We start from the raw sequence: 22,801 nt of genomic DNA, 5'->3' as shown, positions 1-22,801 counted from the left end.
AGTTCTTTGGCCTGTATGGCCTACACAAAGGTCTCCCTATTCTGTAATACTGAGATAAGTATCCTTATTGTAGCTGTAAGGAAATAAAAAAATGTTTCAATAAAGTCTATAAAATACATAAGTTGTCAAATTATTTTTCCAGGGCAGGTCCCAAATAGCTAAGCTTCACTCTGACAACACTGCATAAAGGATGGCACACACTCAAGAGAATGCAACATTGTGCAATAATTACCAGTCCCAAAACACGTATCAGTTAGTTTGTCGGGAATTTTACTTGTTCGCGGGGTCGTTTGTTTTTTGGGGTGTTTGTTTTTTGGTTGTTTGGTGGTTTGTTTTTTTTTTTGGGGGGGGTGTCTTGGTTTGTTTTCTATTATTTTCTTAAAGATAAAAATTAAAAAAAACTTTTCCCCTTTCCCAGTCAATCTTACTTTAAAATTATTGTCTATATATACAGCATTAGAGTAAGCTATATATCCCAGATTTACGGCTTATGCATTTGAAAGTCTTAAGAAAGGTACTAATCAGTTTCTACTACAGGCCTCCCAAAGTAACACACCTGTTATCTAACTGCTGATCTTGAGACATATAGGGCAAGCCAGAATAATGAGTAAACTGATAGTACTGAGCACAGGTATGAAAAAAAAACGTATCCTTCAGAGTTTGTCTTTACCAAAGGAGGGCATCACTGATGATCATATACTAATAACACCTTTAATATCCATCCACAATAAATGTAAATGTACATGCCATAAGTAAGTTTATTTCAGGATTCCTTGCTGCTGTTTCAAGTGCCAGTTAAGAGACATTTACACTGAAAAGGAACTGAAAAGACTACATACTACATAACAAAAGTCTGCTTGCATTTAAAAAGCAGTTTGCCTACTAGAGGTATTTTCCTCACACAATTAAATAAAGTATTTAAAATTATTTATCCACTATGAGATTTCATACATCTCCTGTTTCCTGGCTTCAAATGTTTAGTAGAAATTATTCACAAACGTGTTATATATTTTCATTCTCTAGTGAGTTATGAAAATTAAGGTTTAATGCACAATTCACCTAATCTTGCCTATTAAGAGTTCAAGAGGTTGTTTTTGGAAGAGAGGAAAAAAAAAGATCTTTCATTACTTCAAAAAGCAATGTATGTTCAATTTTCAAGGTGAAATTATCTCCAAGTATTATGCACGTGTGTGTATATATATATATACACACACACGCGCGCGCGCTCATTCTTGAAGGCTAAAACCTTTTCTGAAGGAGTATAGAAGAGCTTTGTTAATCAAGAGTAGACATCAGTAATTGGTAGCATTAGAAAAAGCTATATATTCTGGATTTGGGGCTCATGCATTTGAAAGTCTTAAGAAAGGTACCTACCAATTACTATTAGAGGCCTCCCAAAGTAGCATAGCTATTATCTCAACGCTGATCTTGAGATACATAGGGCAAGTCAGAAGAATGAGTAAATGAAGAAAATTCTGCAGAAAGCTACTTGAGCATAGATAAACATGACTAAATGCCCGTGTTCTCTGGCTCCTTGGTAAAGCAGACTGTGGAAGCCTGCATCTCTCATGAAAGCCCTCCTAGCTCTATGACAGCTCTCAGCAAAGCATTTGAAGTGCCCTTAACTGTTTGTGTTCTTAATACAGAGCCTCTTGAATGCATTCATTTTTAATAGAGGACCTGAGAGGGGGGCCCATCAAAGCATGGCAAAACTACATCATTCACCAATTCTTGCTGTTGTAATGATTGTCTTTTGATTTATTTGCAAATGGCAAGCTTACTAGACCCCTAACTGAAGTACTACCCTACTTTCTGAAATATCATTAAAAATTAACATGACAGAATTCAGCTGCAATTTATAAACTTGAGTCAATGGATTTTTCTTAGCTCTTTTTTTTTTGGCCTCTGTTCTGTCTAATGAAAGACTTAACTGTTTTGACCTAACCATTCCCAAACTCAAGTGTCTGTACTTTAGTCCCTTGCTAAAGTGAATTCTTAACATAATGGCAGAGAACAAAGCAGCCAGACTACTAAATACACATTTAAATAAGTAATTTTACTCAACACATCACAGAGCTTGGATATACAATTTTACTTTTTCCTTCTGCCTTTTAAAAAAAAGGCATGAATATGTTTTCATCTACAGTAGTCTATTCCAGATTATTTCACATTTTGACAACCTGTACTTTCCAAAGCACCATTGAACATACCATATTTAAATCAATATGATTTTTTTAACTACCAATTTTTACACTGAAATGAAAAGAAGTAAGTATAATACAAGTAACCAAACTCTATTTCTCATCACACCTAACACCCATGTGTATTTTATCACTAGCGGTGGAAGCCCTAGCTTATGGGAGCCACCAGTCTCACTTCTGAGTGAAGACTTAAATCACCTTTCAGCTTCAAGGGGTTCAACAATAAGAATTTGGGGTTTGCTCCAATCAGTACCTACCATACATGTCCCAGTAGTGACTTTAAGTACAGCATCCATGGTCATCTAAAGCAAAAACTGTATCTTACAACACATCATTTTTAACGTGTTGTGATAACCGCTATATTATTAGTGAAGAGACTCCTAAGAGCTGTCCAGACCTTCCTACCTTCCCTTACAAAACAAGGCTCTGCAAAAAATTGTCCATTTTATGTCAAAAGCTTATTATTCTTTCTTGAAAGCTGCACTTCCTATATCATAGAGATCAGTATCTGAAAGCACTCTATCACCACTTCTTAGGGACAGACTTATGTGTTCTCATTTATTACATTTTTATTTAACTATTTCAACCCAATTTTGACAATCATATTTGCCATTAGACTGGGAAGAACACATTTTAATATAATTAAAAGTAAAGCAAGAAAACCAAAAGTTCTGATGATACCAAAAAAGCATGCCCTGATCCATTCTTTTAAAGCAAAAGATTCAGAGAATCAGCCTTTAATTCATAGAAAAGAACATACTGTAAGTTCACACTCATAAAACCTCTAGAAGGTTAATTGTTCTGTATTCTACCTCCACTTGCAACATACACAAAGATAACATGGAACTCCTGGAAGAACAAAATGGACTCCCTGCCATTTACAGCATGTAACACAGTAACCCACTAGGGAGTAAAGGTCTGTGTTGTACTTTTGGTCATTACTGCATCATTTGAGACTATCTGCGGTGGGGATGAGAAGATTATCGAAGGCTATAAGAATGCTGCAAATGTCTTGACCTCAGACCAATTTTCATTTCCATCTAACAGACATGGATAAAAGGCATCTTTATAGGACATGATTGTCCATTTTTTTAATCCCAGTTGCAAGACAGATACCAGTTAGATATTATATTTCAAAATATCTAGGGTAAGAAACTGCATGTGTATATTTTAGTCTTGAATTAAAGTTTAGTATCTATTTAGTAGAATCACAGAAACAAGCAGTACATTCAAACAATGTAGCCTTCTTTTTATCACTGAGATCTTCAAAGGCAACAAAAAGCACACATTCACAAAGCAATTACAAAAAAAGAAACACTTCACTGTGCTTAGCACTCTGCATGCTTTGTTAGAAGTTTGCTACAGAAGGACTCAAGCATTTCCAAAAATTTGTTACTAAGAACTGGGGGGGTGAGAGGATGTTGGAGGTATAATTAAATCTCAAAATTTAAATATTCAAGAGCCTCAAATGATTAAGGCTAGCATTCTGTGAACTTTGCTGTTCATGAGTTGAATCCATGTTGAGCACAGAGATATGCATATATTATTAGTGCCCTTTCACTTAAAATGAATATGCTACAATCTGTTTTGGCGATGGATGAAGAGGAAAAAACAAATAAAAATAAAGGCAACATGGCATTTAAAAGTTTAGCCCCCCCCCATAGTATATCAATGTCAAACAACTGCGTGTCAAGCTAAGATTCAATTCAGGTAAGTGCCACTGACAAATTTTCTTGTTCCCAGACGTGCTTTAGGATTATTTTATTGCTTAAAATTTAATTTGTTCCAACTCGCATCTCCATGACAACATTGGCTAACTCTGCAAATCATTTGGGTAATTGGGTATCTTATCTTTCTACTGCTCTCAAATCAAATGATTCTGCTAGAACTGCAGCGGCCAATCAAATTTACAGGCCTCCTGAGTAATAGACTCGCACAAGTAGCCGCATTCATCTCCCCTTTACCGCCGTGTTAACCACCCTGTGACAAACTGTGGAAGTTGGCCTTCAAACTCTATTTTAAATTATAAACACTGTCATTACTAACATTCTCACCAACAGAAGGGGGTGGGAAGGTTTATTCTCAACAGATACTTTAAATTCAATCTGACAAGCGGCAATAAGTAGTATTCATTTCTGTGACAGGAACAATCTCTGTATTTTCAGTGTACAATGCCAGTTTACCATAAAGTATCATTAACAAATACAGCTTTTCCTTTGCCCCACATGTGTACTACACATTTTAATTGCAAAATCAGCTGTCCACAAGATGATATTAGAACTCCAAAACACTGGCATAAAAAAAAATCTTTAGCTATGAAAAAAACCCAAAACACCTCCATACTGCAAGTGGGAGTGTGGGGAAATAACAGAAATATTAACAGAATAAAATCTCAAAATGATAAAGCCACAGAATACTAGATAGTTTCCAAGGTGAAATCAGTTGGGTTTTTTTAATTCAGTACCTAAAGTACATTTATCTGAATCCTTAGATGTTAATTTAAACATAAGCTACATATGACGCGCAAGTCAACATACACACTTGCCAAACATCTAATACACATTTGGACCTCATTCAACTGTAAAGTCAAGTGACTGGCTATATTTCAGATGTCTAATTTCAAAGCTCTCTATAATAATAGAGAAAGGCTGCTGCACAGCTCTCAAGGAACCACTGTACAAAACTGCCCATCCCATTTACAGCTGTAAATCCTGCTGAACCCAAGCCAACTGGCAACAAAGAAGCTGTTGTCAGGATGTTAAAACCCTCCTTTCACACATCCCCACTATGTCAAGACTCTTCTTAACCTTGGCTAAACAGGAAAGTCACCACATTTCTCCTTTAATCCAACTTCAGCCCATCTTGCTCAAGCACCCCAGAGTACTACGGCAACCAAGCTAGGAGCAGAGGGTTTGTGAGGAAAAATAAACTGTAGGAAGAGGGGAATTCATCCAATAAGACTGCACTCTAATGGTGACTAGAAGCAGCATGGTATTCAAAATTATCCACCATACTCCACATTATTAGCTCAAGGACATTAAGAACTTAATTTACTGTGGGCAGCTGAGCAACACCACATTATGTAAGAAGAAGGAGACAGAAGAAAAAAAGGAAGGAGGCATAAAACACCCCAGTATCTGTTAATTGCTATACCCCTATCAGAAAAGAGCCCTCTTAGCTTTTCATTTAGTTCAGGACATGATTTTAAAGCTACATCCTATTTTGCTTTCCCTTACACAAGCCGCATCCAAATTTCTGCATACAACCTTGCATCACCAAACTACTTTACTAGGATGGCAATGCAAAGTCAGAGCTCTTGTATAGCTGAAGATGTGCCTAGAACCACACAGTTAATGCTTTAATTTTTAGAAAGTTCCTCAAACAAAAGCATTCCATGTCAATAACAAAACTCCCAGTCAGGATTCAGTCCTTATCAACATTAAGTAAGCCTATAATAGCAGGTAGAATCTGGATTTGACAACAATAAGCATGAGATCTGGAAGAAGAAAAAAAAAACAAAAACACCAAAACCAACAACAACACCACCAAAAAATAACCCACACCCACACCCCCCCCCCCGTAATACAAAGATCTGGGGGAAGGAAAGGAAGGGGAATCAAAGAGGAATCAAATGCACTACATTCACAAGAACTTTAGCAGTTAACTACCTAATTAAACTTACCAATAAAGTCACACACACTGCTGTATCTTAAATATGATTTTACTGTTTCACAATACTTATCCAGAGCTACATCCAGAGCTCAGTTTCAAAAATCTGTCACATCGGAGAACCAATTTAAGGCCTTAAAGCCGTGTTCATGTCAGTGCTTCAGGTGCCATCAGGCGACTCACTAATAGAGTAACAAGTTAAGAAGACCGACAACCCTTTTGTCAGCAACTAGCAGAGTTATCTACCACATAGGATTTGGGAGAAGAAAGGTGAAAATAACAGATTTTCACTATGTGGGAAAAGGGTCTGAAAATCTTTCAAGCAAAACTTTGGGAACATGTCAGCAATTTCTTGCCCATTTTATTCGGTTTTATATATATTCTGTTGCACACAGAATAGAAAGATAGAATGTAAACTTGATACTATAACTACTAAGAGAGAACAACTGAATGAAACTCTCCAAACAGTTAACTAATTTGTTAAAACCCAACAATCACTGCAGAGTTCATCATTATGCGGTCAAGAGCAAAGAATGAGAAAGCCAGCAAGACTTCAGGAAAGCAAATGACAACTTGTAAGATCAGCTTTGTAAGACCCATTACTAAGGAGGTAGATAAAATGGCATTATGGAGAACTCACATTTTCTTTATGGAACAAGACTAAGGACATGGATGATAGTTAATACATCTGAGAATGGAAGAGGAAGGGACAGAGAAAAAAGGGAAGGAATGGAATTGTGCCAACAGACTAAATCCCAAATTCTTAACTGACATACAGGAAAATGTGCAGGAAGTGTAAACTAGGTCAAGTGAGGCAGTATGAGCACACACATACAAGTACATAACTATTTGCCACTAGTAAATAACAACTGAAGTAAAGCTTCTGCTCTACAGATTGGAATAGTTGGAGGAGAACAAAAGAGGTGCAATCCCTTCAATTAGAAAAGATATAATCAAGGGACACTGAGAAGGCCAGAAAGTCTATACATTTTTGCATCCATCTTAACTATACAAAAACTACCACCAAGCACATAATTAATACAAATTGATAGTCATGTAAGGTCAACACTGCAGCTTAAGCAGAAAAGCAATAGGTCAGAGAGTTCAAAGTAAAACAGAGTCTTCAAATTGACCAGGCCTGATGAAATTAAAAAAAAAGCAAATTAGAGAAGACTGTGGACACCTTGCAGAACCTGCCAATGTCAAGTGGATAGGAAATTAAGAAACAACAGTGCCTAATGGACAGAAAACAGAAAATGAAGGAGCAAAGATACTCCAGCTTAATCACTATTCTTGAAGTCTGGGGCAGTGAAAAGCTTCTTATCCATAAACATCTCTGTGAAACAGGGATATAAATCTCAACTCAGAAGTACTTTCAGGATAAACACCACCATAATTATGCAATGTCCAAAAATTATGGCTAAGAGAGGCAGATGATGTTAACATCTACACTAAGAATGACACTGGTAGCGCTATTAGAAGCGACACAAACAGCAGAGCACAGCTAAAACTGCTTGATAATTAACCTATGTATGAATACATTCTTCTCTTCTGCAAATTAAGAAGATCTGCATGCTTGATAGGTCCAGTATTTTTAAGTATTTCCCACTAACAAGAGTAAAGATTTCTTCATTTGCCCTAATCCTTAATTTGCTGAGAGCTTCGAACTGAGACAGAATATGCTGGAGAATAGCTTCAGAACTCACTCTGCAGTGAATGGGAAAATGGACTACAAAGGAGAAAGAAGGATAGGGATAAATGAGGATAAAGGACCATAGCATGCCTAGACAGAAACATAAAGGAAAAGGAAATAATGGGCCAGGAAGGAATCTCTTGGTCACAGCAGATCAGAAGCTGAACGTAAGTCAAAAGCATGCTGTGGCAAAAAAGACTGTCGCCACAGTAAGCCATATGCTAAGTAAGCTTTCTATGCTACTCAGCATGGCATTTCCTCCCCTGGAGTACTGCACTTATTTCAGGCACTGTACATCAGCTGGGCAACAACATTCAGAGAATGAACATTAGACTGCGCAAGTATACAAAATGGTTCTGGAAGGCTCTGGAAGGGATCTGCTCTCCCTACCCCGGGTGAAGAAAATGAATAGTAAAGAGCAGATTGAAGCTGTAACTGAAGCAGCATTTCAACAGCAAGGACATAAAAGCATCCTACTACCTTGAGAGCTTGCAAGTCGTCCCTGCTGTTAAGTCTTTGCTAACAGATAGGACAAGCACCCTATTAGCAATGACACTGGTTTAGCCAACCCTGCTAGGACACAGGGTGCAGTAGGTCCTTTCTAGTGCTGCAATTCTAGTTCATATTTCAGTTTAAAGGAAAAAACCTAAGACCTTTCCACTGCTCTTGTTAACCGAAGATTTTGTGTTTGCTTAACTGGCAGTTTATGTCCATCATTTGAGGTCACAGACAGCTAGCTGTCTGCAAAGTAACAGCTGGAAACCTGACAACCAATTCAAAAAAACAAATTCAGTGACCTTACACCCAAACTCACACATGAAAAATAGCAGTAAACATTTCAAGTTTGTTTGGGTTTTGTGATTTGGCTTTGTTGGATTTGGGGATTTTTTCAGGGTGGGGGGGGAGTCAGTTGTGGGTTGTTTTTTTTTTTTTGGGGGGGGTGGGGGAAGTGTGTTAACAAAGCAAAAATGTTGTGAATGAGAACTGTTGTGGCAATACTGCAAAAGAATGATCCATTAGTAATTTTCCAAAAGAAATCATGGAATTTTTATTCCCTCCCCCACCCCAGGATTTAATTCAAAGTTTTACATTTAAAAAAGTTGAGATCATCATACCATGAAGCATAGAGCACAGCAATTCAGGGGGTTTAGAAGACTTAAAACCAATTTCATGAATAGGCAGATTTCCACAGATCATAAGCCCTACCTAACTTCAAATGTCCTTTCTTTTTCTTGACCTAAAAAATACAGGTTTCCTCACAGACTTAACACCTAATCAAGATGCAGCTGAACAAGCATACCAGTTCTTGCTCCCCATCTCCAAAAGTGAAAGCTATCTTTTTTGGTTTTGCTTGCTAATCCATAGAAGCCTTTAAAATGGCACAAATAGAGGCAGCAGCACTTTGTTCTCTAAATCAATTTTATCCTCAGCCATCAACTAGATGTTCCAGCACAGAGAAAGAACAGTCCTTCCCTTCTAATTCAAAAATCCATAGTACCATTGCCCTTGCAAACTGCTAAACAAGCAGTATCGGCAATTCACTTGTGTTCTGTAATATATTTACTGCAAATCCCAACAGCTTGCCTCCTAATGCAGTTTTCTATTCTGTCTGTTCTTGTCAATACACTGATTGGTCATCTTACAAGTGAGTTGCTTTGACCGGCTGTTTACATAAACATCAAAAAGCTTCAAGAGGAATAAGAAAAGACTGAACAGAAAAAAACCAACATCAATACTGCTTGGGGAAGGGAAAAGGAAAAAAAAAAACACAACCAAAAACCAAATGAAACAACTAACCAAACAAAATAAATTAAGAAAACCACATACCAAAACCCCCTACATCAAAACACAAGTTAACCTCAGTTTCTGTTTTGTTATCACATTGTTAGCTCTTTGGATCACCTAAGTAGGAAATATTTTCAGATAAGCAGCCGCGACACAAAGTTTACCCAACGCCCCTCAAAGAACTTTAATCTGCAGTTTAATCATCTGTGCTAATTTGTTCACACATCTGCAGAATATAAAGAAAAGGTGAATGCTACTGGCTAACCCCAGTTAGAGACTGGACAGTCTTTAAACACTGTGCAAACCATCATTACCCACAGAATACTACTGCCATTATAAAAGTTCAGTGAAACCTACCAAACAGGTTCATTTCCTGAACTGTTTCCCCCATACTAGAAAGTATGTTTTGTAACAGCTAGGCTTGCTAACAACTGAAATACTCAACACAAGGTTGAAGTACCACTACTACCCTATGAAATAATGCTATAAACCTTTCTGTATTCCAATTTCACTTAAACATACTGTGATTATGGTTCCAACTGAGAGAATTCAACATTATTTCAATTTGTTTATATGAATCTTGAAACAGCAACAGGACAGGCCATTTTTCTTAAGTACCAAAAAAGATGCATCACTAGGCCTTCTTTAAAAGGGACAACCTTAGGAAATAACAGATTTTCAAACTTAGTCAGATTTAAACTAGAGTTCTGTTAAGAATATATCCAATTTCAGCAAGCTCTACTCTTCAGTCATCTCCAGCACTGTACCATCAACAGGTCACCAGTGGAGCTTCACTGGGGCCTTTACTGCAATCCACTTAAAGAGTATGTTCAGCTGTGAGTTGGAAAAGACAGCCAGCAGTAAGAAAGCTTGCTCCATAAGATAATTCATTCAAAGTAAAAACAATGGCTGAAGTCTAAGTGGGTAATGAAAAGAATTTTACCTAGACAAAGTTTTCACACGATGGGAGTAGCCATCCCTAGCCTCAATGTTAAATGATGGCTCCTGGGATTAAAATCATCCTTCATGAGCCAAAACTCAAATGTAAAAGGCAAGTCCAGCAGTTCAGCATTTCATGGCAGTCTAAAGAGAAATAAAATGTTGGGAAATTTAAAGAAGAAATGGGGGGGGAACAAAACAAAATATTAAAAAAAAATACACAAAAGCATACAGAAAACAGAATTATGTGATAATATAAATTTCTTGTTCACCTGCACCTTAGAACTGCATGTAGTTCTAGTCCCCTCATTTCAACAGGCTAAGTTAAAAATTAGAAAGGTTGAGGGAAAAGCAAGGAAGATGACCAAAGAAAGCCAAACAACTGTGTAGGTTGGGACTGCCCAACCTGAAAAGGACCCAACACAGATACCAAATTTTGAGTTAATTGAAAAAAGCAGGTAGGCATCAACGACTTGTCTATTCTGAGAACTAGGGGCAACCAAACAAAGTTCAAAGCAAAGAAAGGTTGGGTTTTTGCCCTACACCTGGGCCAACCTCCTCTCCACCACAGCCAGGGTGGAAACACACCATAAAGCAATTGTGTAGAAGGGGTCAAGAGGTGTCCTGGTTCTTGAATATGCATCAGCCCCTAACCCTCATGTTGGTGAAGGCTACACCCCATATTAGAATGCAATGGTATGACTGCAAGCAGCTACCTGCTTAAAAATTAAAAGTGTTCCCGCTGTTTGGCAAAAAGGAAGATGCTGACAAAGTGGAGCAAGTCACTAAGTGACACCAGTACGACGATCAGGCAATCGAAGCATGCAATGTACCAGGAAGAAGTTAGATTTGTTTAGTTTCAAGAAGAGGAGGAGTAATGGGAGAGGTGATTTGATTGCTGACAGAGATGATTATAGAGAAGACTAAACCAGACTCTTCTGAGAGGTGCTCAGCCAGTAACAAAAGGCATACAACGATCATCGGTGCAGAAAGGCAAAGTCACAGTTAGTGAAAGAAAAAATTCTTCCCTATGAGGGTGGGTCAAACACTGAAAAGTGTTGCCCAGAAAATGTCACACCGTGTTACCCCCACAAAATACTTAAGATGGAAACCTGATACTCGCAGAAGGTTGTTTGAACATGGAACCAACTTGCAAGTACTTCAAAAGCCATGGCCTACAGGTAATCCTGAGGACTAATCTGTTAAATTATCTGTTTTGACAAATACATGAGGGAAAATGGGAACTTCTCCCTGTTGGTTGTTGTTTTTCCCCTTTCTGAAAGAAACTACATAAGAAACTACTATTGCTCAAATAGCTACATTCAGAGTCCAACTAAGAAGTGTGAAGCAAAAGACAAAAATAGTAGTGTTTGACGTAATTGCCATTGTATTTCCCTAAATCTTACCTCGAGTGGCAAGATAACCTCACCAGTTCTACTCAAAGCTGTTATCATTTTTAAAATAATAGTACTGTGCAGTCTTTTGGTAAGAGCCAGTTAACCTAAAGCTGTTTTTAAAGGCTTTTACTGTATGCCAATGGTGACCTACTATCAACCCTGAAAGTTCCTCTTTCATTTTGCACAGGAGACACAATGCAATTTTATTGCTTGGCTAGGAACACCTAAGTGCTTGAGTAGGGTGGGAGGAAAAGCAATTCAAATGCATAGCTTGAATTGGTGTAACAACCAGCAGGAGGAAAAGCATTAAGTTCTTTTCCCTGGAATCTGTTCAGACAGAAAGGTACTATACATTCACAAAACATCTTCCCTCTTACTCCCTTACTCCTCTTCCTACCCCAAAAATTACCAGGGTTTTTTTTTTTTCTTTTGCCCACTTTAACCAATATATAAAGTGCATCATCAGACATTTGGTAATGTACATTCCAGCAACGCAAGGAAGGAGGAATGCTGGAGGAACACGTTTCATCTCTCTTTCCATGGTTCTATGAGGAACCAAAAATCTTGTAGATCAAGTCTAAAATGAGAGATAATCAGGCAGTGTTTAACGTAAGTACAGTTTTTACACTGTGACATACTTTCAGATCAAGTCATATATGAAGTTGACATAGGAGACAGTACCTGACAACCTGGTTATCTAAAAAACACATAGAAATGTATTTCACACAGTGCCCTGAATCTGTCAGATAATTCCTCACAGTAACTCTGGCCTTGACCTTATAATGTGGTTCAGAAGTTGAGGTCATTATTCTTTTCTCTACATTCAAACTGGCAACTCCAGTTGTGGTAGAATAGGCTGCACTGCTGAAACAACCATACTCATTTAAAAAACTAACATTTGTATAATACGTACAACTTTTTGAGTGAAAAGTATTATGTCCCAATCAACCTTACCATTTCCTCTTTAAAAAAAGAAAACAAAACAGGAGGTTTTGCACATCTTATGTGGCAGTGCCAACTGTAAAATGTTCTTAAAACACCCACTGCACACCACCAAAACCTTAATGATTCAAGTCTTTCATTTCAACAATTGAGATGCAAGTAGGAAGAAAATTCTCTTTAAACCCTTTTCCACAGCACAGCCATCCTACTCAGAAGCTGTAGAGAGCTAACTAAGATCCTTAAATCCCTCCTATTTAACCCACTTCTAAAGAACATCATGATGTTCTAATGAGGTATCAGTGCAAGATTCTGTCCTTTGCTGTAAAACACTAGCAATTATTCCACAAAACAGTCCAGGTTAAACCAGACTTTTGCATAACTCGTTAACATAATACAGTTTTAGAGTTTGTATACTCTTCTACAAGAGGCTAGGTACTGAATGACAGATTTGCCTTCAGGCAGGTCACAGAGATCACAATAACCCACCCAAACAAAAGGAAACTTAGCTGTCACCGCTGGGATAGCAGAAACCCACATGCTGTAGTAGTTTATATAGTCTGTCAGTTGGTTCAGCAGTGATGAATTTCTCTTTCTTTGGCTGTCTGCCACTGAACAAAAGCTAATCTTTCACCTAAACAATCAAGGCATTGAATGCACAGGAAGCCTTATCTTCTGGCTTATGACATAAGATGACACACACAGCTGGTGAAAATAAAGAGGCGCTGCCCTGAATAGCCAAGCGCAGCAACTCTTTAAGTACAGTGTGATTTTTAACACCCAACCAACTCCACATCTTGGCACTAGCAGCTGATGCATCTGTTTTGCCAGCCACAGATGTCACAGTGGAAAAATCTGACTCAGACCATGTATCACAGAAGAGAAATTTAAGACCACCTAATATATCCTTAACTCATTCAGTCTTCTTGACACATATGAAAACAATATTTGCATGTATCCTAAAAGAATCTTCAGGCGCTTGTTTCTGTTTCAGGTGTGCAAAACTTAAGTGACTATTCACCTTAAAATAATTTATCTGTAAACAAGACAGAAGAATCCACACACAGCATCCTCTTACTAGCTAACCTCTGAAATTCTTAAAAAAAAAAAAACCACACAAAAGACAAAAAAACAACCCACCAAAAAAAACAACTCAGAGAAACTAGGGAAAAAAAAAACAAACAAAAAACAAACCCCCACACACTAAACCACAAAACCCACTAGACACAAATATGCCAAAAACATTATTTCCTGACCACTGTTTAGACAGCAAGTTGAAATGCAGGAGCAGTACCTCAATTTAAGCATGCAGTTAAACAATTAAACACAGCTAAGATACAAAGCTGAAGTTGTGAAGGAAGCCTTACACGGCCACTTCTGGACTTAAATGCAACATATTCAAGTGGAAAGCTCAGTATGTATGGGAAGTTCACCTCAATTTAAATCTGTTTATAACAACATTTAAGTCCCAAGTAACTTTGTTTCATCAAAACAATTACCAAATTAAATGAAGAGAAACTGGCTGATGCCACTGTATCAGTACAAGTCAACCTTCTCACATGCGGGCAAACTGTGACTACTTCATTTTATCCACATGACTCTACCTTAACAATTACTTACACACCACACTGCATAAGGAAACACTGCCGCAGTCTAATTTTTGGGTTTTCAATCAGCAGCCCAAGCATTCTGAAGGGTTTCACACAGACTGAGTGCAGCATCCACATAGCAGGCAGGCCTTAAAAACATTAAAGCTTGTTCAGTGGAAAGTTTCCCCATCACTGCATTTTTCGGTAACAAAGATGTTGTCAGAAATGGCAATTTTTCACGTCCCTTGATGATGCCTTGCTAGCATTTGGTTATAAGCCATAAAGCAGGAATAATTTCAGCCTGTCAGGAGTCTAGCTAATGCCCAGTTTCCCCTTAGAGAGAATTCCTGTCAAATGTAATGAGAGCTCCAAAGGCCCTCTCTACAACATAATGAGCACTTAGGCCATGCTGGTGATCAGCCAGCAAAAAGCATCAATTTGAGCCTGGCTACACACTTGGGGCTAGACGTCACCAGTTTTAATAAGAATTATGATTACTATCTGCCAAAAGCCTCCTCAGAACTTATTGTTAACGGTGGAAATACAGAAGAATGTCACTGGTAGGGTTTTTTTTTTGTTTCCTGTAATCTAAGACCACCTACACACAACACTGTAACACCATTTGGCATCCTCACTGCAGGAATCTAAATCAGGAGTCTTTAACGTGAAGGCGCTACTTTTATTAGAAATTGGAACAACTTAACACGTAAAAGCATAGTATCTAAGACTCGTATGCAGGGAAATGTATTACCCCTTCAAATGCTTATTACTCTTTTAGCAGCCTACACAGAGCAAGGGTGCTCTGCTCTCCTTGGCTAGAATCCATATAAGTATACTGCCCTGTCGTAAATCTTAAAAGCTCCCAGAGTATCACTGCCTACTGGGTATGGAATTATAGTTGCCATACATACAGAACATTAAACCCTTGCAATACACAGATGTTAAGGTCGAAGTGGAAACCTCAGTTTCCACTCTTTAGTCCTTTGGGCTTAATTGATTTCATCTAAAATTAACTCCCAGTACATTTCCTGAAGTCACATGTTCTCTTCAAATGTCTTCTGAAAACAACATCCACTTCACACCAAACAAGGCTCCTACACAGGTGATGTTGGCTTCCTCATGGGATACAGTGTGCCAGAAAGTTGTTTAAGAAAAAAAAAAAAAAAAAAAAAAAAAAGAAATTCAAGATGGAAATCTCCAAATCACAAAGCGTGGAAAAGTCACATCACAGAAAAACTTTTAAGTTCTTTTTGAACATTAGAAACATGCAGACTAATGCAGCTAAGCAGAGAACAAAGTCAAACACAACTGTAGCTGCTCTGCCTTAAAAGAACACACCAAAAGAGGTTGTCATAATATTTCTTTTTTCACTGCCATTTTGGATTCAAGCAAGTATACTTCTAAGAACCAAGAAAACACCTACTCAGCTTTGCAGACAAAAAGTTGCCATGGAATTACAATACCATCTTACCAAATATAGTGTTTTCAGGGGGAAAAGAAAATGTATATATATATAAAAAAATAAAATCAAGAGTCCAGTTACAAAAGCAAAATTCAACTCTGCAATTCACTTGCTTAATGAAAGTCTTTGAATATACTTAAGATCTCGAGCCTGAACTAATCAATTTCTTCACTGTGCCCTAGCCGGTCAGCCATGCTCTTTAATTTAATGAAACAACAGTTTTAGATGAAATAGCACATACACATCAAGAAAGAATTGTATTGTTGCACTTTGAAATGTGTCCAACTGTGCAACTTCATCTAATGATAATTTTTTTTAAGAGGCCATCGATTTCTGAAAGACTTATTGTACTAGCATCTTGATGAAAAAGTGAATGTCAGCATATCTACAGAATACTTACACCCTGCCATTAATGCTTTATTTGGCAGACAATGACTACTCAATTGAGGGTCCTCTGGGCTGAGCAATCATTTAGCTTTTCTTCTCTTTTGAGGTCCTTAGTGTCTTGTTCCAGTTCAATACTCTTTTTATTCACCATTATAGTGGCCATAAGTGTGAATTTTATGGGAACTTGAAAGCTCATAGTCATAACTAGAGCTTTCCAAGTCACTAATCTTTTCATACCTTTAAACGGCAGGGATTTGAGCAACTGTCAATAGGTATGCTACACAAGCATAAGACCAGTTCTGCACATCAAAGGCTCTATCACTAACAAAATAAAACAGTGTAAAGCACCGAATTGTATTTTGAAGCTTCAGACACAAAACCTTTCTTTTTTTTGCCAAGGTCTTACAGGACCAATACCAAGAAAGCCTTGTTGCTCAACCTAATCTATACCTCATTTGACAGTAGGTAGGCAAGGGTTTACTAATCACAGCTACAAATCACAGCTATTGATTCAGACACATGATACAGTCCTTTGAAGGTAAACAGAATGGCTACATTTAAATGCACTAGACAGACTGAATATTTTGTGGTTTAGAAAACAAAGCACCTTACCTGTTTGTGCATTTCAATGTTTAATCCATACGACATTTCATAATACTGCAAATAAAGGAGCATACGTTATCTTGTTATGCTGACTTACACTATATTAGGAGATATTTACTGAAATAAAGAAAAACCAAATATACTTACCATCACATAGTGCCTCTGCATTTCTGTCTTTTCGCTTGCCAGTTTCTCACATTCCAATTTAAGGCTACAAAACAGATCACACTTTAATGTAACATGTCATTTGTTTTGACATGTACCCTCTTTATTTGTATTTTGACAGAAGCAGCTAATTAAAAAAATCATAAACTAACAGGCAAATACAGAGAGAAAAACTTAATTCATACATAAAACACAAAGGCCGAACAGGAAATTTAAAAGGCATTTCGTGGGTGCTGTGTGAAACCCAAACTGCCTCCAGAACTCAAATATATCCAATATTCATGCTTTGACAGGGGAGCTGCCATGAAGTGCTACAACTTTAAAGCTATAAAAGGATCTGAATTTCTCTCAAGTACTACTTCTCAGAAGTCAGAGGCATTTCTTTGTACACAGCATTTAGTAAATTACTGCCAAGTAACACCACTCAAGTTTAGAATTACAACTGAGTACGTCTATAATTCTTAAGGTTAAGTAATCTCAAGCTAGCTTTATCTTCCCACAGTTTGAAAATCGGTATCTCGATCAATTGATAGCAGGTTTGTTTTTTATTTTTGTTTCCATAAATGAAAAAAAGTTAAATTTGGTACTTGCGTATCTCATCACTAACCACAGCACAGTTCTGATTAATTTCATTGAGGCCAAATGCCTCCATGGTCCCTTTGTTCTCTGCAAACTATTCTTGTTTTGGGTCTTCTACTGTTGTTTTGGTTTGGATATTTGTTTGGATTTTTTTTTTGTTTGTTCGTTTTTAGTGACAGTAGTAAGCATCCTGGCGAACTATTAAGTGTGTAAGTCAGCATTTTTCACTTACCGTTGCAATACTGAATGTTTACAATTTACACTGTATTTCTAAAGTAATAAATGATTTTAACAAGCAAACAATTTTAGGTAAAACTAAAAATGCAGCATCTTAGGTAATAAAAAGGAAGCCCAAGCAACACCAGGCTATTTCTACCTGAGAAACCTGCAAAGCGCTTTATTCCTAGCTAGATCTTGCTGGTGCATGCAAGTACAAAATTAAGTAAGATCAATGCCCTTTAATGGCACTAGCCCTGCGTATGCCAAGAACCAAATAGCCTAAATCTCTATTGGGACTTCATCAGCAAGAACGTAAAACTCAACAAGAACACCTAAAGGACAGCACAGCAGTCAAACACATCAGTATATTCACATCAACTCTGTGTTAGTACTCCAGTACTTGAGTACTTTCACAATCCTTCTCAGTTCTTTAAGCACCGTATGTTGGCAATTTATTAACCTTTCCATTATCACCACACACAAAATGAGCAAATATGAGAATTTGCCTCCTTAATGCTCTATGCCACAGAATTAGCGCAGGTCCTCTCTCTATACTTTAAAAAATCTTCCACTTAAGGATCCCAAACAAATAGGGGGGGTTAAGTGCATACAAGCGCTGAACAGCTCCAGCTTCCACTGTACCACCCTCCCTTCGCTGCCTGGGCCTCAGCTCTGTCCCGTCCTGACCCACACCCCCCTCCCCCCCCGGGCTCCGAGCGCCCCGGACCCTCCGCCGCCGCTGCTGCTGGGGCCCGGGCTCTCCACTCCACTCTCGCGCTAATCGACGCTGCCGGGGGCCGGGCCCGGCCGCGCGGCGGCGCTGAACCGCAACGCCACACGCCACCGCCTGGACGCCGCCGCTCAGTGCAGTCCCCCATGCCCGCCGGGCACGGAGAGAACAACCCCCCGGCCCGAAGCGGCCCGCCGTCCCTCACCTGTGGTACTGCGCCTGGAGGAACTGGAACTCCTCCTTGATGCGGTCCAGCGACTCCGGAATGGTGAATTTGAAAGGCTGGCCCGCAGCCTGGTGCGGGGTCTGGCGCGGCGGCGGCCGGCACGGGAGAGAGAGGCACGTTCAGTCACGGCGCGGCCGCCCCGCGGGAAGAGGGGAGAACGGCGCTGCCCGCCGCGGCAGGGCCGCAGGGATGTGAAGAAGCAGAGAGTGAAGCGAGGAGGCAGAGGGGAGCCCGGCCCGGCTGCCGCCGCCCCGGGGAGCTGCTCACTTGTTACCCACCTTCCCGTCCCTCACCTGCGAGGTGACGCTAGCCACGCTCAGGGAGCCGCTCCGGCCCCGGCCCACCCGATCCTGCCGCCACCGCCTACGGGAGAGCGAGGCGTGCCGGCTCCTCCCCGCAGACCCTCGCCGCAGGGGCACAGCTGGGTGTCGCATCCGGCGGGGATGGGGGTGCTGCTCGGGCGGGCGGCGACCCCCCGCCGCATCCCCAAGGCAAATAAGTTGCCCGCGAAGCAGAAGGGATGGGGGGGAAGTGGGGGATCAGGGGAAACGTCCCCTCTCCGGCCACGCCCGCAGGCAGGATGTGCCGCTCCTCCCTGGAGAGGACAAGCTTGAGAGGGCATCCAGCCACTCTGGTCCCCCATTCGGGCGGGGAGCAGGGGGTGCACACCGACGGGCAGCGCCGACAGCTAGCAATGCCCAGCCCCGCGCCTCCAGCCCCGCGGAGGGGCGCCCGGGTCGTACTTACAGGGTGCCGGCTCTGAGGAAACATGGTCGCGGAGGATCTCCCTCGCAGCGCGGCTCTGGCGGGGAGCCCCCCCCCTGCCCCGGCTTCACGCCCGGGGCGCCGAAGGGGCAGGAGCAGCTACGCCCGCCAGCCGCCTTCCCTCCTCTGCTGCGCCTTTCAGTGCGCCCGCCGCGTGAACATCCTCCGGCCGCGGAGTCTTTTGTTGCTGCTGCTCTGGGTTGGGGGGCCCGGGAGAGGTGGGTGGGCTCCGCTGGACACTCTCACCGCCGCTCCGCAGCGCCTGGGTGCGGCAGGACAGGACGGGATCCGGCGTAACGATGGGGCACAACCGCCGTCCGGATGAACGGTCGGCTCCCCTTCCTGGGCTCTGGAATTGCAAATGTAGCTGTAAGGCTGGAAAGCCCGGGCGGAGCCAACTCCTCTCCCCACTCCTGCCCCTCACCAAGGGCGGGGGGGGGGGGGGGGGGGGGGGCAATCCAGCCGGGAAAACGCGGTGTCAGCGGCGGGACCGTCGCAAGCGGTGGGGGCGAGAGAAAGTCTCCGCAGACAGCCGCGCTGCTCCCGGGAGTCGGTGAACGGACGAGGTCATCAGCAAGACACGGAGCGGCGAACAAGGGAGGAAGGCGGGAGGCGGCGGGGGAGAGCTTTGCGCAGCCGGCCCCGACCGGAGCCGCTCCAGTAGCACATGCACGACACGCAAGGGGGCAGGGAGAGGGAGCCACACACGCTGCCGAGACTCCTCCGTTACTTGCAGATAGGTCCCTCGGACAAAAGAGAAACGAATAGAACACTTAACGCTAAAGCCCGCTAGCCCGACTGGCCAATCCGCCCGACCCGTCGGGGGAGAAGAAAAAGAAGAACGAAAAAAACACAAAAGCGTCCGTATCGGGGCTAGTTCAGACGGGAAGCTCCTTCGTGCAAGGGTACCACTGCGGCCTCCTCTAGGCGAGCGCACATCGGGGAGCTGCGTGTCTCACCAGAGCCCCCCGAGCGCGGTACATCGCGGCGGCGACACCACCACCACCATCATCATCATCATCATCGTCCTCCTCCTCCTGGCCCTGCCTCACCGCTCCCGGCCGGCCCGGGACAAAGTTCGCCCCGACCGACCGCCGCGGGAGCGTTGTGGATCGCGGAGGGCCCGGCGGGAGGCGCGGGACGGGACGGGACGGGAGCCGGACACACCGCGCTCGCCCGCGCCGCTTACATTAGCAATCGCCGATCCCGGAGCCAACGTGGGGCCGTGATGCGCGAGTGCGCCGCGGACCAATGGTGAGAAGGCGTCTCTCACCGCCTCGGCCTTTCGCTGGGAGCCGTTTGTGGCGGAGCGGCAGGGGCTCCGCGAGCCAACCAATCGGAGGGCGCGAAGCGCGCGGAGCGCCTGGGAGGGAGGAAGGTCGACGGGAAGGAGTGGAGAGGTTGGGCTGTCAGTCAAAGTAACGTGGGGCGAGAGAGCGAGCGGGCGCGGTGGGCGGGGTCGGAGGGGAGCGGCGGGCAGGAGCGGCTGCGCGTCCGCTGTGGCAGGGCCGCGGCCCGGGGTGCTCATGCCCGTCGTGAGGGGGCCGCCGTTCTTCGCGAGCGGGGACTCCGCGCCTCCAGTCCGAGGGCCCCTTGGTCAAAGGCGGGCTGTCCGGCGGCGGTGCGGCTGCGCTGCCCTCCCCCGCGGGCGTTCACCGAGCGCGGGTCGGCGTCTGCCGGCGGCCCGCACGCGCGCCCAGGCTTCCCCATCCGGGGAGCCGGAGCTGTGGGTCGGGCAGGCCGTCACGGCCTCTTCACCCGTCCTGCGTGCACGGCGGTACCGGTGCGCGTGGTAGCACCTGCTGACGGTGCTGCCGGCGGCACAGGAAAGCTGTGTGGAGGACAGAACCTCCAGCGCGGCAGCTGAAGTGTGGGTCACGGTGCCCGCCTGTAGGGCGGACGGCGTCCTTTGGGGGAAAGTGGTTTTGTGCGTAAGAGGGGTCTCACGGGGGAAAGCTGTCAAGAGCTTTGCTGCAGTAACTTGTTTTATAGGCCCACTCGAGGTTGGTGAGGGTCAGACAAATCCCACAGACTCTGCGTGTGGCGCTAATGAGATGACAAACGGCGATGCAGCTTGCAGTGGGAAGTAAACTTCTAAACGTACCCTCTGTTAACAACCACCCTATTCGTACCAGAATTACGCGGTAGAGTGTGAAATACCAGTACCTTCAGACTTAATGCGTTAAGATGTATTTATGCTGTTAGCGCGCCTTTATACTCCCTAAAAAGAGGCCTCAAAATGTTGGATCATTTAAACTCGACAATTTTTATAATTTGCTTTTTCTTACAATTCCGCATTAATGTTTTCTAAACACACTTACTTAGAATTGTATTATGCTTCACCTTGTATCCTAAGGAAAGAGCAGTCTCTCTTTCAAATTTGATACACAATTCGGTATGTTCCCTGATCATTGCAGTGGGATTGAACTAGACAACCTTTGAAGGTCCCTTCCAACCCAAACTATTCTATGATTCTGTGTTGCAATATCAAGATACCGCTTTTCTTGTTCAGAGTGCTTATTTCCGTACAACATTATTCCCAGTTTTACATAGAAACGACCAAAGGAAAAGAAAATTAAACTTCCCCCAGTCTTTTGCAATGAAGTTTTGGGTTTTGTTTGGGAATCCAGACTGAATGAATCCATATATGCTTGAGTGCATGTGTCTTTATGCGTGTATATGTATATGTGTATGAGTAATAGTGTCTGTACCTATGAATATGTGTGTGTTTGTCTGTATGTATTATACAATACATTTATGCATACATAGATGTGAGGCCTTTGAATATTTTGGGTCTTAATTTTTTTAAGGGATGAGGCAGAATACCCTTGATAATGACCTTTGATAGCTTGTGGTTCCCAGGAAGGGAATGAGAACTTGTCTGTTGGTCTGCCTGCCTAAGTAAAGCTAAAAATCTTGCTTTCTGTTCCCAGCTCTTTCCTTGAAGTCTTGGACAAGCCAAATCACTCCTCTGTTTATGGCATTGGAAAGCTTAATTAGTTCATGCTTATAAAGTACTTAGCTCTTCAGATCAAAGGTGCCGTAAAAATATACTTTGTGTGTATACCTAGTAGCTATGGAGTCTGTAATAATGTAACACTTACCTAACTTTGGTTGTACTTTGCTTAACCTGCCGGTGCAAGTTGTTAATGAGATATTAACAGATACGACATTACAACATTTTGGAATGTAAACAGAAGCTTTTTTTTTTTTTTTTTTTTATTTTGATTGCTTGCCTATGTGAAATGTCTTGTAACCTTTACTTGTCATCATTAAAATGTCCAAGGCATGTTTTAACAGAAAGAGAATTGCTGTATTTTACTGTTAGGTTTAAGGTTGTTGTTTGTTGGTTTTGTTTCTTTTTTATTTTTAACAAGTGTTTTTAACCTACTTAGATTCAGAATTCACACACTTTAGGGCATTTTGAATCTTCTTCATTATAATCAAGATAAA

At 41.9% G+C, this 22,801-nt stretch overlaps 1 protein-coding gene across 4 annotated transcripts in view; it reads right to left on the bottom strand.

Moving 5' to 3' along the window:
* Positions 1-19,542, bottom strand: part of TLE1 (TLE family member 1, transcriptional corepressor) — a 73,122-nt gene extending 53,580 nt beyond the window's left edge. For all 4 annotated transcript variants that reach the window (XM_057396506.1, XM_057396508.1, XM_057396507.1 and 1 more), the window contains exons 1-4: positions 19,331-19,542; positions 18,563-18,663; positions 16,812-16,875; positions 16,674-16,718 (exon numbers count right to left, since the gene is read on the bottom strand). In XM_057396506.1, the coding sequence (XP_057252489.1) occupies positions 16,674-16,718; positions 16,812-16,875; positions 18,563-18,663; positions 19,331-19,354 (234 nt within the window). In that variant the 5' untranslated portion in view covers positions 19,355-19,542. The remainder of the gene's footprint in view (positions 1-16,673; positions 16,719-16,811; positions 16,876-18,562; positions 18,664-19,330) is intronic.
* Between the last annotated feature and the right edge of the window lie 3,259 nt (positions 19,543-22,801).

The sequence above is a fragment of the Pezoporus wallicus genome, unplaced genomic scaffold, assembly GCF_028554395.1.
Source record: "Pezoporus wallicus isolate ANWC-B61680 ecotype Strahan unplaced genomic scaffold, APGP_CSIRO_Pwel_v1 contig_2776, whole genome shotgun sequence".
Taxonomy (NCBI): domain Eukaryota; kingdom Metazoa; phylum Chordata; class Aves; order Psittaciformes; family Psittacidae; genus Pezoporus; species Pezoporus wallicus.
Note: the sequence above shows the minus strand (reverse complement) of the source record. Positions and strands in the feature narration are given on the sequence as shown.